General features: G+C 30.2%; 2 protein-coding genes across 10 annotated transcripts in view; both read left to right on the forward strand.

Moving 5' to 3' along the window:
- Positions 1-13,706, forward strand: part of kel (kelch protein) — a 53,709-nt gene that overhangs the window by 14,751 nt on the left and 25,252 nt on the right. For 5 of the 9 annotated variants that reach the window (XM_067045577.1, XM_067045579.1, XM_067045578.1 and 2 more), the window contains 3 exons: positions 11,098-11,244; positions 11,989-12,214; positions 12,584-12,759. In XM_067045577.1, the coding sequence (XP_066901678.1) occupies positions 11,098-11,244; positions 11,989-12,214; positions 12,584-12,759 (549 nt within the window). Of the gene's footprint in view, positions 1-2,711; positions 2,842-10,311; positions 10,569-11,097; positions 11,245-11,988; positions 12,215-12,583; positions 12,760-13,706 lie in introns of those variants that run through there. The other 4 variants (XM_067045583.1, XM_067045582.1, XM_014415320.2 and 1 more) reach the window with 2 other exon arrangements.
- LOC136795352 (protein BCAP-like) lies at positions 3,067-7,988 on the forward strand (the record flags this gene model as incomplete). Its single annotated transcript, XM_067045584.1, is given in 5 exon segments — positions 3,067-3,361; positions 3,559-3,735; positions 5,069-5,312; positions 6,043-6,173; positions 7,635-7,988. Coding segments are annotated over 3 exon segments (402 nt in total). The 5' UTR covers positions 3,067-3,361; positions 3,559-3,594.

Here is a 13,706-nt window from a genome sequence, read left to right on the forward strand (position 1 = left end):
GTACAATAGCTTCGAAAATAATGATATCATTTCGGTATACATCATCAGTAGCATCACAAACAAGAATAATCCAGTAGAAAATATAGAATTGAGCATCACTAATTATTTATTTTACAAATGGGAATGTTTTTATTTTGGAATTAAACTATCAATTGACCCATTACTGGTTTTCTTTTTTTATCATGAAAGTTAGTGTTACAGACATGTCATAGACATGATAAGTCTTTCTTTTTCTTTTTTTTTTTCTTGGTAGATGTTTTTCTGATCTCCAACACAAAGTCGTGCTAAGACCAAATTATTTGGGTTTTTTTTCTAAAAAAGAGAAATAAGTAAATAGTAATGTTCAAAACATTATTTAATATTATACAATCAGTACCAACAATGAAAATAATATTTCACAATAAAGAAAAAAAAATCTGTACAAAATTGTAACAAAACAGAATGAAGCAATTCTGAAATCAATCATGCAACTGCTTGGTGGATGCTGAAAGAATGAGTAGTGTTTGGATTGTGATTTCACCACTAATCATCCAACTGGAGTGGTAGATTGATGTTATTCCATGTGATTTTCATCACACACCACAAATTGACTTGATGGCATAATGGACCAAACTGATAGATATTTTGATAGATATATAATTGACTGGATATCCAAATAATCCTATCAGTTCATTTCATTCCCTAAAGAAGAAACAATAATGGAGTGACCATTTGGATGTATGGCTACCTTTAGGCATACTTTCATACTTGTTAATTAACTTAACTACCACCAGTTAGCAATTCTTCCAGAAGTACTTAGAACAAAAGAAACTGGTTTATCATGGGTTTCTCCTCCTCCAGTGAAATTGTGTTTGATTTTGACATCATTTGTAATCAGGCTCATTGCAAGCAGAGAGAGGTCTTTATAAATATTAAAGGCTTCCTCAGCCATTGTTAGGAATTTGCCATGATTTCAAGACCCTCTAATTAAAGTTGTGTTCCCCCAATGCCCTCTTCTATTTTTAATTAAATACTATTGACTTTAATTATAAATCATCATTAAATAATTAATTAATCAATTAATTTACTCCGGTTCGCTCATCTAAAAGTATTAGTTCCTAAAGGAAATATTTAAATTATGAATTATTTACTTTAATAAATATATCATTACTTGAGGAGGCCAATTAATATAACAGCCCCCATAATTAATAGCTCTTGTTGACTCCAGAATGTCTTCTGATTCTCAAAAAACCGATCATGGGAATGTCTCTGGCTCTCCGAAAAATGGTGAAGAGTGGGTGTCAGCTCAGGAAGATTGGGCCCTTTCTGTGATATGTTTCCCATTGATCAAAATTTTACATCAGTCCTTATTTCAATTTCTTTGGCTCCTCCTGCATTTAACATATTATTTTATACATCACATATTGACAATTGAATGGCAGTTACTGTTAAATCTATTTTATTTTTAATCTTCAGAATACAAAGTCCTCCATTATTCTCCAATTACTTAATACCTTCTCTAACGCTCTAGAATTACACTTGGTCACTAATGCAAGTTCGTTGATTTTCCTGTAATAGTTTAAATAGATCAAATTTTACACATGATTATTTACATTATCTTTATTATTATATGACAAACATAAATATATTATTATTATTGCAATCACAATGACATTTATCATTGTAAGTTGGGCCTTATCATAATAATATATACACCCTTAGTCTGCTTCTAAAGAAAAAAATTCTCTCATTAAGGTTTGTCACCTTTTATATTTTAAGTGAATTTTTTTCATTTATCTACAAATATATTTTGGGGATAGTAAATTGATATTTGATTAATGAGGAAGGGTAATCAACTCATTTAGCAGCAACACTCTATTCTGTTGTAGAAAATTAGTATTATTAGCCGATTTGTAATGATCAATGTGCATTTGTAAATATAAATACTATGTAAATAAATCAGTGGATGGCAACACTGCTTAGACCAAGGGACAACTACCTCATTTTCTTTATCTGAGGTCTTCTTGCTTATGGCTTTCATTAGTGCAGCACATACTCTGTGTCTTTTGTTATAAAACCCTTCCTGATCCACAACATATTCTGTGCTAAGGACACCCAAAACCGAGCAGGACATACCTTTTTCTATAGCACAATGTATGATCTTAAAGATTTTGACCAATGAAGGCTTTTAACTCTCACTAATTTTTACTTGTTTAAGGGTATAGTTTGGGGGCACTACTCTCTCCTTGAATTGATTGTTTAAAAGTGCTAGAAAACTTAAGGGGAGGGGAGGAAAGTTTAAAAAAAAGTAACAACTGACAAATAAGGAAAGGTGTTAAAGATGGGAGCATCCGTTGTCAAGAGCTTAGTAAACATGATCACCAGTTTACTTCTCAATCCATAATCACTCATCATATTGTCTTTAGAAAAGTTATTGCTTGATGGGTTCCAAGGTTTTTGAAAATCAAAAGCAGGTGAGTTTTGCTTGTTGATTTTCTAGACAATCAAATATGGCTTACTATTGCTAGTTGTAATAGTCACCAAGAACCAGAACAATAGCCCCAAGGTTTGGTGATAAAGATATCATGATTCTCCGTGACACCTTGATCTTGCCTAGGAATCACTCCGGAGATTACAAGATATGCTGAAAGTATGGTTGGTGTATAACATCAATCAGTAAACACAAAGAAAAATTGTTTTTTATGTCTGATTCACTCTTATATTGTTTTCAGATTTCTGAAACTATTAGAAACCGAAAAAATGCATGTTGTTAATCAAGAAAGGTTGGTTTATGATAAGTTTGTCATGAATTTACGTGCAGAGGTTATGAATGAAGCAAGATTTGGGATACAAAGATATAATGTAAGTAATGCAATTTTTTTCTGAAGTAAAGGTGAGAATTTGAATTTCAAAGTACATTTTCAAACAAGGCTATTGATATTATTTTCTCTTTGTTTTCGAAGTTAATTCTTATCTTTCACAAAGCGAATTTATTGTTATAGAAAATAAGTGTTATTATTTGGTTTGTAAAATAAAACAGTAGATGGCGACACTGCTCTGGCATGGGATAGCTTGGCGTCCTTTGGGTCTAGAACAGTCTGTGAAAACACTCTCTCTTTGTCTTCCTTTATAAAACCCTCCCTATATTCTACAGCATAAATCCCATCATCATATTTCTTTATAATTTAATGACAATTTCTGTATTCTTCAAAGCTCAGTAGTTAGTTGAGAGGTCTAAATTGTTTAATGTCTATTAACACATTTTTGTTCTGATAAAGTGGCAAAATTCAATAGTTTTCAGTCTCTTCTGAATTTTTTCTACTGAAAATATACTAATGAAACAGTTGTTCCTATTTTCTGATGTTCTCATTTTATGGAATAGGTACTATCATTATTTTTTTATATTAAATATCTTTTTTATTCTATATTATTTTAATAGTGCATGTTAAAAATCTTGGATTTTTTCAATTAATATTTATGTTATTGTTTACTTATCAAAGAATACATGTGAAGTGGGTGAGTGTTATTTTTATGGTCCAATTGCTGATATAGCTTCAGTAGTAAAATAATTAATTATAGGACGCTCGAAAAGAGCTGCAACGTGTTTCAAGCGTTATGCGAAAAGTAGAGGAAACCAAAACAAAACTATTAAAAGAAGTAGAAAGAAATTCTGAAAGACTCACTGGAGAATCTACTGGACATGAAGAAGAACATCTAATAGATACTGAAATTGAAGAGGCAAAAGCCAGATTAGAGGTACAATTAAACTGATTAATTAAGACTTATAAGTCATACAATTTTCTATTTATGACAAATTGTTATGAGTTGGGTATCGGTTAGGGTGAATAATTCATAATTCATAATGTTGTTTTATTTATCAATGATACTTTAATCCATATATTGAGTCATCATCAGAAGTGATATATGTAATATATATATATATAATTTTTATTTTATACAAGTTTTTATTACATTATAAAATTTACAATAATTACTATATCGCTTTCAGCCTTATGCAATACATTTTTCTTGCTACTTATTTCACAAACTAAAAAAAAACAAACTAAAACAGTATTGAAATTAAATAAAATACATATCATGATGAATGTTTACAGTAACATATGCTTGGTTCTTTTTTGTTTATATCTACAGGCTGTTTGTTGCTTTGTAGAGTTTTAATTTATTTCTAGTTGATAATTTTTATTTTTAAGTAAAATATGAATACATTCTTTGCATTATTTTCTTTGAGCTTTCTAATTTTGAATTGATGTGATGGTTGAATGACAGATTGCTTTATAAGACGACTACTATGAATTTAACTGATTTGATAAAAGGGATGGAAGTATGATTTAAAACTGTGTCCAATGGAAGTACAGGCCGTAGTTTTGTGAAAATGATGGCTTCTGTTTTTTTTTAATATTCAGATGCAACACCAATTTTTTAATGTATCGATATGTTTTTTTTAAGGCTTCTGTGAGTAAAAAGTATTGGACTTGAACAGGATCTCTGCCATGGTATGGTACATTTGGGAGATTATTTACTTAAATAAAGAAGGATCTATTGGATAAAAATGATTGAATGTTTAAATTTTATATCTTGGAATGTTCAGATTTATTAATTTGCAAATAAGTAACTTTGGGTTGACAGTGTTGATTTTCTTTTTAAATCTATAAGGATCATGGCAATAGGTTTTTGTGATTAAAATTTTCTTTTATTATTATCTACAACACAGGATAATTGACGGACAGCCTCTGTTTATAATTAGATTGTTATACTTATTTTTATATTTTTTAATTTCAGCATAACTTTGTTAGAGCAGATCCAAGTAATATAATTTTTTAACTATAAATAGTGTAACATCATTATGTATCATTCATATCATTTCTACTGTTGACTATCATCCACCATCTCTGTGTAACCCTTTTCTCTTCCCTATTTCTTTTTAGTCCCATGATAGCCTGCAATGCGGTTGAAGAAATAAATAAATCTATATAGTTGAAGAATACATGTTTTATTCATCCAAACCGACCCCTGACTAACATACCCTGAAAGACCATGGTATTAGTTATTTTGATATTACTTTTTTCAGGAAGCTCAGGCCAAAAGTGATAAGATTGAAGGGAAAATAGCCAAGTTACATGATCAGATTCATCAATTTACTTCAGAATATCATAAAATGGAGGAAGAAGGAAAAAGGGAATTAGATTATCATCTTAAAGAAATTTCAGATTTACGGGAACATGTTGGAAATCAGGATAGAAAATTGAATATGCTTAAACAAAAGCTAGAACAAACAGCACACGATTCCGTTTGCAAACACCAAAATTCATGTGGTAGTATCTAATCCAAGAATGGTCCTAGTAATATTTTGTATGAATTGGATCACTTTCTTCATCTTCTTGGGTGAACCTTTATAGATCTATCTCAAAAACATTTATATAATAAAATAATAAGATAGATTTGTTGTACATAATCTATGTACGTCACTTTTTTCAAATATCACTATATTTTTCAAACGAGGACCATGAACTGCCAATACCTACAACTACAAATTAAGTTACTTTACAAAGATGAACATAAAATGATATATATTTTTTTATATCTTACATAAAATTGTTTTCATGAAAATAGACATATTAACAAATAGAAGGTATTGGCAGTAAACTGTTGATATGTTGTTAGGCAAAATTCATGAAAAATATTATTCAGTGTCACCTTTTGTAAGTTATTGCCCACAATATTTTTATTTTATTATATTTGACATGAATATATATATGAATTTGCTATCATAACATAGATAAATAAAAAAGTCAATGATAACAAACCAGAGAATACATTGTGGCACTGTTCATGTTTAATAGAGGACTGAGACAAATCCAATTTTTTTTTTTTAAATAAAATCAGTTTTTACTGAGAGAAAAAAATGTGGTGCTGTGCATGCATCACCTCACAATTTTCACTTACTACCTATTTTATGAGGAGATGGTCAGGAGTGTGGTCTACTAAGACATACAAATAAACAAAAACCTTTTATTTATACCAGTGTTTCGACCTAAATTTCAGGCCTCCATCAGAGCTGATAATCTTAATTAGGAGAAACAAAAAAATAGCCAACAAACTTGGAAATATACATAACAATAAATTAAGTAAATAGTTGTTCATACTAATAGAAGATAAAATATAATATTATACAGGTAAGAATTATAAAAAATAAAATAATAAATAAAAATCTTTAAAAGATATTTCTAAATTATTCACCTGTTGTAATACTTTTTCACTCATACTAATTTTCCAAATGAGTCTTTCAATTTACATATTGACTAACTCCAATTTCAATAGTTTTTATAGAAGTACTTTTAATAAAATTTCTCCTTCCAAAATTTAAACATTTTTCTTTTAAAAAATATAAACAAGATAGTTAACTAAAATTTAAAATTATAATAAAAGTTATTGAATTAATATTGAAGAAACTAAGAATGATTTTATAAAGTTTTTCATCCTGTAAACTGAATGACTCAAATATTGGTTAAGTTAATTAATTGTAGGAAGATAGTCGGGGAAGTTAATAAAGGTACAAAAATAATATTAAAAACCTATTTATTGTAAACCAACATTTCACCCCAGGTTGCAGGGCTTTCAGATTGCCAGAAAAACGCCTTCTTCCGTTTGTCAGATATGACCAAGAAGGTGGATATAGAAAAAAAAAATTAGTTTATAAAAGTTAGTACAATAGGTTCTTCATCATTTCTACATAAGTACCTAGTGTTCAATATTAATGACTTGCTGTTTAAGAATAAAATCTACTACATAAAAGTATGGGTGGGGACAATTCAATACTTCTGGTATTCTGTGATAGCAAAACTTTTTGTCAGATAATTGCGATAATAGCATCGGTACTTTCCATCCTATACTATACTTCTATTATTCGTACCATGGGTGGCATACTTCCCTAAAAGGAAAAATAAAGTCTAGAAGAGGATAGTTGACTACGCTTGAGGTAAGTAGGAATTTTTCCCATTTTTGTAATTATCTAAAAAAATTCTTTTATCGCGAATATGAACTGAATTAAATAATACTTTCAGTAATTTATTCATCAACGATAAATGTCCATTAAGCCCTTAAAATTCATCATGAAATTTAAGTGAAACTCAGCAGCTGTAAACTAAGATAAAAGGCATCCTGTGCTGGCTCTTACTCCTTTACCACGCCTGCGGTGTTCATATATTTTCCATTATTCTCCTTTCCATAAAAGTCGGACCTATGACTCTTTTTACCATCGGTTGATTAGACCTTGGGTTGTAATCAAGTATCGGCATCGGAAGTATCGATACTATTCATCCGACACCATTGGTACAAGTTAAGGTCCATAGATTGTGCTTAGGTCAATAGTCAATCATTTAAAAAGTCAAAAAGAGTTTCAAAACTTTACATGTATCGCAATATCCGTAAAACCTGTGGTTCTATGGTGATAGTGAGAAGAAACAGCCACTATGATCGTGTGATCAGGATTTACTTGATAGCTGGTAGACCTATAAAGAGTCCGTTGGTATTTATCTGTTGAGCTAGCGGAAGTAGAAGTAAGCTGAGATTTGTAAAATGTATTTTATCTGTGTATATATATAAAATTATGACTTCTTTAATTGATGTCGTCATAGGTGAGAAGGTAAAGGCGTCAGCATGGCAACCTCTCAACTGCAGCGGTGCCGATTCGATCTTGGCTTGGGCAGGTTGACATTTATTTCATAGCGGTTCCACAGAATGAAAAATCGATCCTCACAGGTTGATTACCATTAGGATATCCCCTGTACGTCAGAAATAACCAGGAAGAGATAAAAAAAAAAAAAAAAATCAACACGTAATTAAATACCAATATTTAACATAAATTTATATAAATCAGAAAACACATAAAGTTTATTAGTAGTTCTCATGACGGCTACAAAGGTGTTGTGAATTTAGGGAGGGTTTTAAAATAAAGACAAGAGTATGTTTCCATTAATAGACGCCACACCAGACATCAGAACAAAGGAACATGCCTGTTCCTTTGTTTGAAGCAGCATCATAGTGTCGCTATCTACTATTTTATTTATGAATCATATAATAAAACCTATTTTCTATAATAATTTCCTTCCTAAAATATATTTTATTATTACTTTGTTTATTTATTTTTTTAAATTTTATTGCATCACTCTATATTAATTTAATGTTTCACAATCACTTCAAGTCCTAGGTTTAAACATCCCCAACCAGTCTTCTATCCTTTTGTGGATGATTTGGACCTCTCCCTTTTCGACTGCATCCAGATTCTTCATAATCAGGATTATAATATTCACCAAAATCCCCTCTAATGTCATTTTGAACATTTGGTTCAACAAGAGGTTTAGCAATATCTCTTGTGCTACTAAATTCCTTTTTCTTTCTGGGTCTCTTCTTCTTAGCTCAATTATATTTCTTAATATTTGGTTAGGGATGGTGTTTATATATAATAAAGTGTTTTTTCATCTGTTGGTCTATTTTTTCTTCATCTTTGAAATGAAGTCCCGGGTCACCAGTTAAGGCCTTTATTTCTTGTAACCTTTCAGTAGGTTTCTCTTTCTACTTCCTCCTTTTGCCTCGGTGCTTCTTAGCTTTTCCTTCAAGTGATGTTTGATGTTGATCAGATGTCACTTGTTCTTTCAGTACAGGAACTCTGCCTACATCAATATTTTCCAAGCCTCCCTCTTGGGAAAAAAATATTTCATTTTCCTTTTCAGTTTTCTTGGTCACTGATAATGAATCATCAGGTAATTTTTAAATCAAAACATTCTGACAGTTAAGGTTGTTTTTATCGTCTTTTCTATGTGTCTTCGTTTTAATTTTTTCCTTGATAAGTTTTATCGGTACTCCTCCCATCTTTCTTTGTTTCTTTGGTTCCTTCCTCTACCAGATACTTGTCATCTCTGTTAATTGAACATTAGACAAATTCTTTAGCTAAAGATGCTATATACTGTCTTCTTGGTTGAAGTTGTTGTCTATCCGAGGGTCCATTTCTCTTGTGTCTATTATTTTCTTTGTTAAACCAGATTTTTTTTTTTTTTGCAAATAAAATAGGCTTTTAGACAGAAGTTTGACTTTTTATGATTTGTCTTTAATGCTTGTTCATTCCTATTGTTACTCCTTCTTTCAAATGACAAAAGCATTTGCCTTACTTCACTGAATTTAATATTCCTATTAACCAAAATAGCGATGACAGCAGGATCATAATAGGATGGTAAGCCTTCAATGATATATCTCACTGTTTCTCTGTCTGTTAGGGATTTACCCAGTCGAGCTATCTCTTAAACTAAACATTAAAACCTCATAAGATATTCATTCAATGTTTCACCTCTGTTTTTCCTGGTTTTGACAAGGTCAAACATTAAATCTATCATTTTTTCCTCTGGAACGCCCTCAGACCTTTCTCTTAATTTTTCCCAAACCTTTTTCGCACTCTTTTCACCTCTGATTGACGGCAATATGTCATCACTAACTGTAAGAATAATAGTAGAGCGAACCTGTTTGTTTTTTCTTTCCAAGCTGCATCGTCTTCAGTAGTTGGTCTTTTTCTATTATTTATTCATATAAGTCCTTTGCTTCTAGGTACGCTTCAATTTTCATCGACCAGATCCTGTAATTTTCTGCAGCAAACTTTTCAATGCTGAATACTGTGGCGTCCATTGTCCTTTATGTTTTGATTTCGGCGGTTGTTTCTAAATAAAATTACAAAGTTTACATATCTGTTAATATACGTAAATAACTCTTGTCACTTTTCGCTTCTTACGCACCAACCAACCACCCTCTGCTACCAGTTTGTTGCGGAATTTAGAGAGGGTTTTATAAACAAAGACAAAGAGTAATGTTTCCGTTCACAAACGCCACACCCGACTCACATCAGAACAAAGGGACATGTCTGTTCCTTTGTTCGAAGCAGTGTCATAGTGTCGCTAACTATCTGTTTTATTTATAAATCTAATAATAAAACCTATTTTCTACAACAAAGGGGCGCTGCTTATCGTCAGGATTCTTCATAAGTACAGTTTTGACCTTAAATTTGAATTTTGATAAATATCCTTACTGGTTCAGGTGAATCCATTTGCCATTAATCAATAAAATATAGTAAAACAAAATCAAGAAAACTCAATCAGTTTCATGGGAACTTTATACAATAAACAAATTAAATGATAGGTATATGAAAGATAATTTTATTATTGGTGTTAATTTAAATATTAATTTTAAGCTTTGGGACATTTGGAATTATATCGATTCAAATTATTATGTCGATATTCGAGTGTTATTACTCTTTATCTATCGATATTAGACTGCTCCTAGAGATCATTGGGTTTGACAAGCTGGGTATGGGGTTATAAACTTGTGTTCTTGTTATCCAAAGAAAGATATATTTTTAAGTAAATGCAAAATTATTTGAATGCTCTCGTCTTAACCCATATTTTATTATGAAAACTCGTCCACGATATGCTTCTTAGACTGTTGAAATGAAATTTTAGTGTCCGTGTTGTGTGTTAAGCAATAAAAACAATGGATAAATCGTCGGAGTTCAGGGTTGACAAAGGAAGGTAAGAAAACTTCATAAAATTTCACTTTTCAAATCTGTTTTACTTTAGAAGTGTTCTGAAACTGTATTAGATTTGATATAGCTGATAATAATAAATAAAGGATCTGGGTCTTGGACATAGTAATTTTTCTATTTCATGAAGCACAGATAGTAGTTTTAATTAACTATGTAATTTAAACATGTAGGTTGTACACAGGAACTTGAAGTTCAGGTCAGTCCTAGATCAGATCATGATAAGTGTAAGAAAATTGAGAAATAGTAATATTTTATTGACCTCTCCAATTTCAACTTAATTCAGTAAAATGCATCCTTAAAATCATCTCTTTGTATCATCACTGCTTTAAACAACTCATAATCACTCACAAATTCATATCAATACCTATACATTTAATGCACATAATCATACTTATTTTTTTCATTAAAGTCTAATATTGTTAATCTCTAAATCAGAGATCATATCTTTTCAATTGATTAAAAGTATATATATCAATCTGCCTTGGATTTTAACACTATTGTTTTGTTTTTTATAGCTGTTTGTTGCTTCGTTATGCAAGTCAGAATTCACTCGATGAAAGTTCTCAGAAGCAGGTTCCTAGAAACAGTTTCAGAGAGAAACCACCATATCGAAACCATTCCCATACTCAAAGGGCCTTTGAGGTTTTCAATATAATGAGAAAGTAAGTTAATGATAGTGGTCAATATTTATTTGCTAATGTTTTTTCTCGGTATATATTTAAGATTGCTATTTAGTAAGTTTCTTTTACAATATACAGTTAAAATTGTTTATAACTTCTGTCCAGGGAACAGAGTAATCTGATTGCTGTAGCTGATAGCCATTATAACCATAACTTTTTTTTAAATTTTCAAACAAGCAAAATAATAACATTACATGTACTTCCAAACAACATATCAGGTATATTTTGAAATATAAAACAAAAAACAGCATTTATTATTATTTGGTTAATATACAGTTCATATGATATAGGGTAAATATAATATAATAAAAAAAGATGTTTTTGTCATAATCTAAAATTTCTTTGTCAGAATAATCATCTTGAATGTAAGGCGAAACCAGTTAGGACATTTATATTAAAATGATATTTTACGATATCAAAGTCTCTAAATCCATTATGGCTCAGGCTGGAAGTATTTTTTCAACATAAGTGAAAATTTGTATGTATTCTTCAGCAAAAAGTAAGTTGTGTTCAGCTGTGAAGAGAGTTTGTTTTCTTTTAAATCGAAAATTGACTTACTTTAATGAAAAATATCAGAATGTTTACTGACCAAAGTTTTTTTATTTTAGCTGGAAAATGTATTAATCCAATGGTTAATTTCTTTATTAAATTTTAATACTAATTATATTTAATTATGGATTATTTATGTTTCTTGTGTATTTATAAAGTTAGTATTAATTCTTCCAGGCAACATTTGCTGTGTGATGTTCGACTTGTTGCTGATTCACTTGAAGTACAAGGTCACAAAATGGTTTTAGCTGCGGCTTCCCCATATTTTCATGCCATGTTTACCTCTTTTGAAGAAAGCCGTCAGGAACGAATTGTTCTTCAAGGTTTAGATCCTTATGCTCTGCAGTTGTTAGTAGATTATGTTTATACTTCTGAAATTCATGTTACTGAAGACAATGTTCAGGTTAGTTGAGATTTTGTTATGGATACTATTCTTTGAGGATATATTTACTTATAACTTAATGATAAAAACATGAAATGAAATAAAATATATTTTTAAGATTCTTTGTTCTTCTAGACTTGTTAAGTTGGGTAGCATATGACTCAGTCATATACAGACAAAAACAGTTCTAGAAATGATTTTTTTACTATTGTTCACCTTCATGTTTATGTTTTATATAAACTAATAAGGCATTTTATTTAATTTCATAAGATTTTAGGTGTTTTATCTAATTTTATCTGAAAATGTTTTTGTTAGTGAGTTTTTTAAATTCTGAATTTATTTTCAGTTCATCAGTTTGGAATTACAGGGAGTATACATGTATTTGTTTAGGTATTATTACCAGCCGCTAATTTACTGCAGCTATCAGATGTGCGTGATGCTTGTTGTGACTTTCTTCAGTCTCAGTTGCATCCAACAAACTGTTTAGGGATTAGAGCATTTGCTGATCTTCATGGTTGCCTTGATCTTCTTGCTGCTGCTGAAGCATTTATTGAACAACATTTTTCGTAAGTTCATTTTGTTTTAATTTCCTTTCAAAAAAATGAATTATAATGCTGCTTAGTTATTGATGAGAATGTTAATCATTTCAACTCTTCCGATGCTTTATATTAATTATAAATAGCTTAATGAGAATGATTCCAACTTGGCTCTAAATACTTCTACGTCCGAGGCTCAGATTCGAGTTGAGCATTGCTGTAAATTAGAATTTGTTTTCTTTTTTATCAACAATAGTTCAATTCTGCAATTTAAAGACCCTTCCATCGCAGACCTAGTCTCTAAAAGAGTCAATAACTAATCCTTCAACGTATATATATATTTTATTTATATTTATAGCTGTATTAAATATATTCAGCAAATGGATGTGATGTGAGTTATACTACAATTACATGATATAGATGTGTGGAGCATTGTTATTCTATGGGCCTATTGGTAGAACTCAAACTTCAACATTTAAATAAAAAAGTCCTATTAATTTATTTCTTATTAATGATAGTTAAAATATTATTTCAAATAATTATTATTTCCCAATCTCTTTTTCAAAGATTGACTAGAAGGAAAATACAGAAATTTCAAGTGTTACTCAGATTTTGTTGTTTTATCAATCTCTGCTTTCTCATTCCTCAATTAAAGCAAGACCAAAGCAACTTCCCCTCCTTTACTAGGTTAGAAAAACAAATATGAACTTATGTTAAACCCTGTTTTAACTAGACCTTTGCAGATCCTTTGTTTAGGAGAAATCAAATCTGAAATTAATTTTAGATCATCTATTTCAGAAGGGGTTTGATAGAAGAGAAAAAATGAAATGAAATGAAAAGAAATATATTGAAATTAAGAGAATAATAACCTTTCGGAGGGGGAGGAGATAGACAAAAAGATGTATAACATTGTTAGTTATATTAAATTAATGGAAGATTATTGATTGACCGTGTGTATAGATGAATGGAATATGGTC

Source organism: Halyomorpha halys, unplaced genomic scaffold (assembly GCF_000696795.3).
Source record: "Halyomorpha halys isolate HHAL.00 unplaced genomic scaffold, Hhal_1.1 Scaffold98.1, whole genome shotgun sequence".
Taxonomy (NCBI): Eukaryota; Metazoa; Arthropoda; class Insecta; order Hemiptera; family Pentatomidae; genus Halyomorpha; species Halyomorpha halys.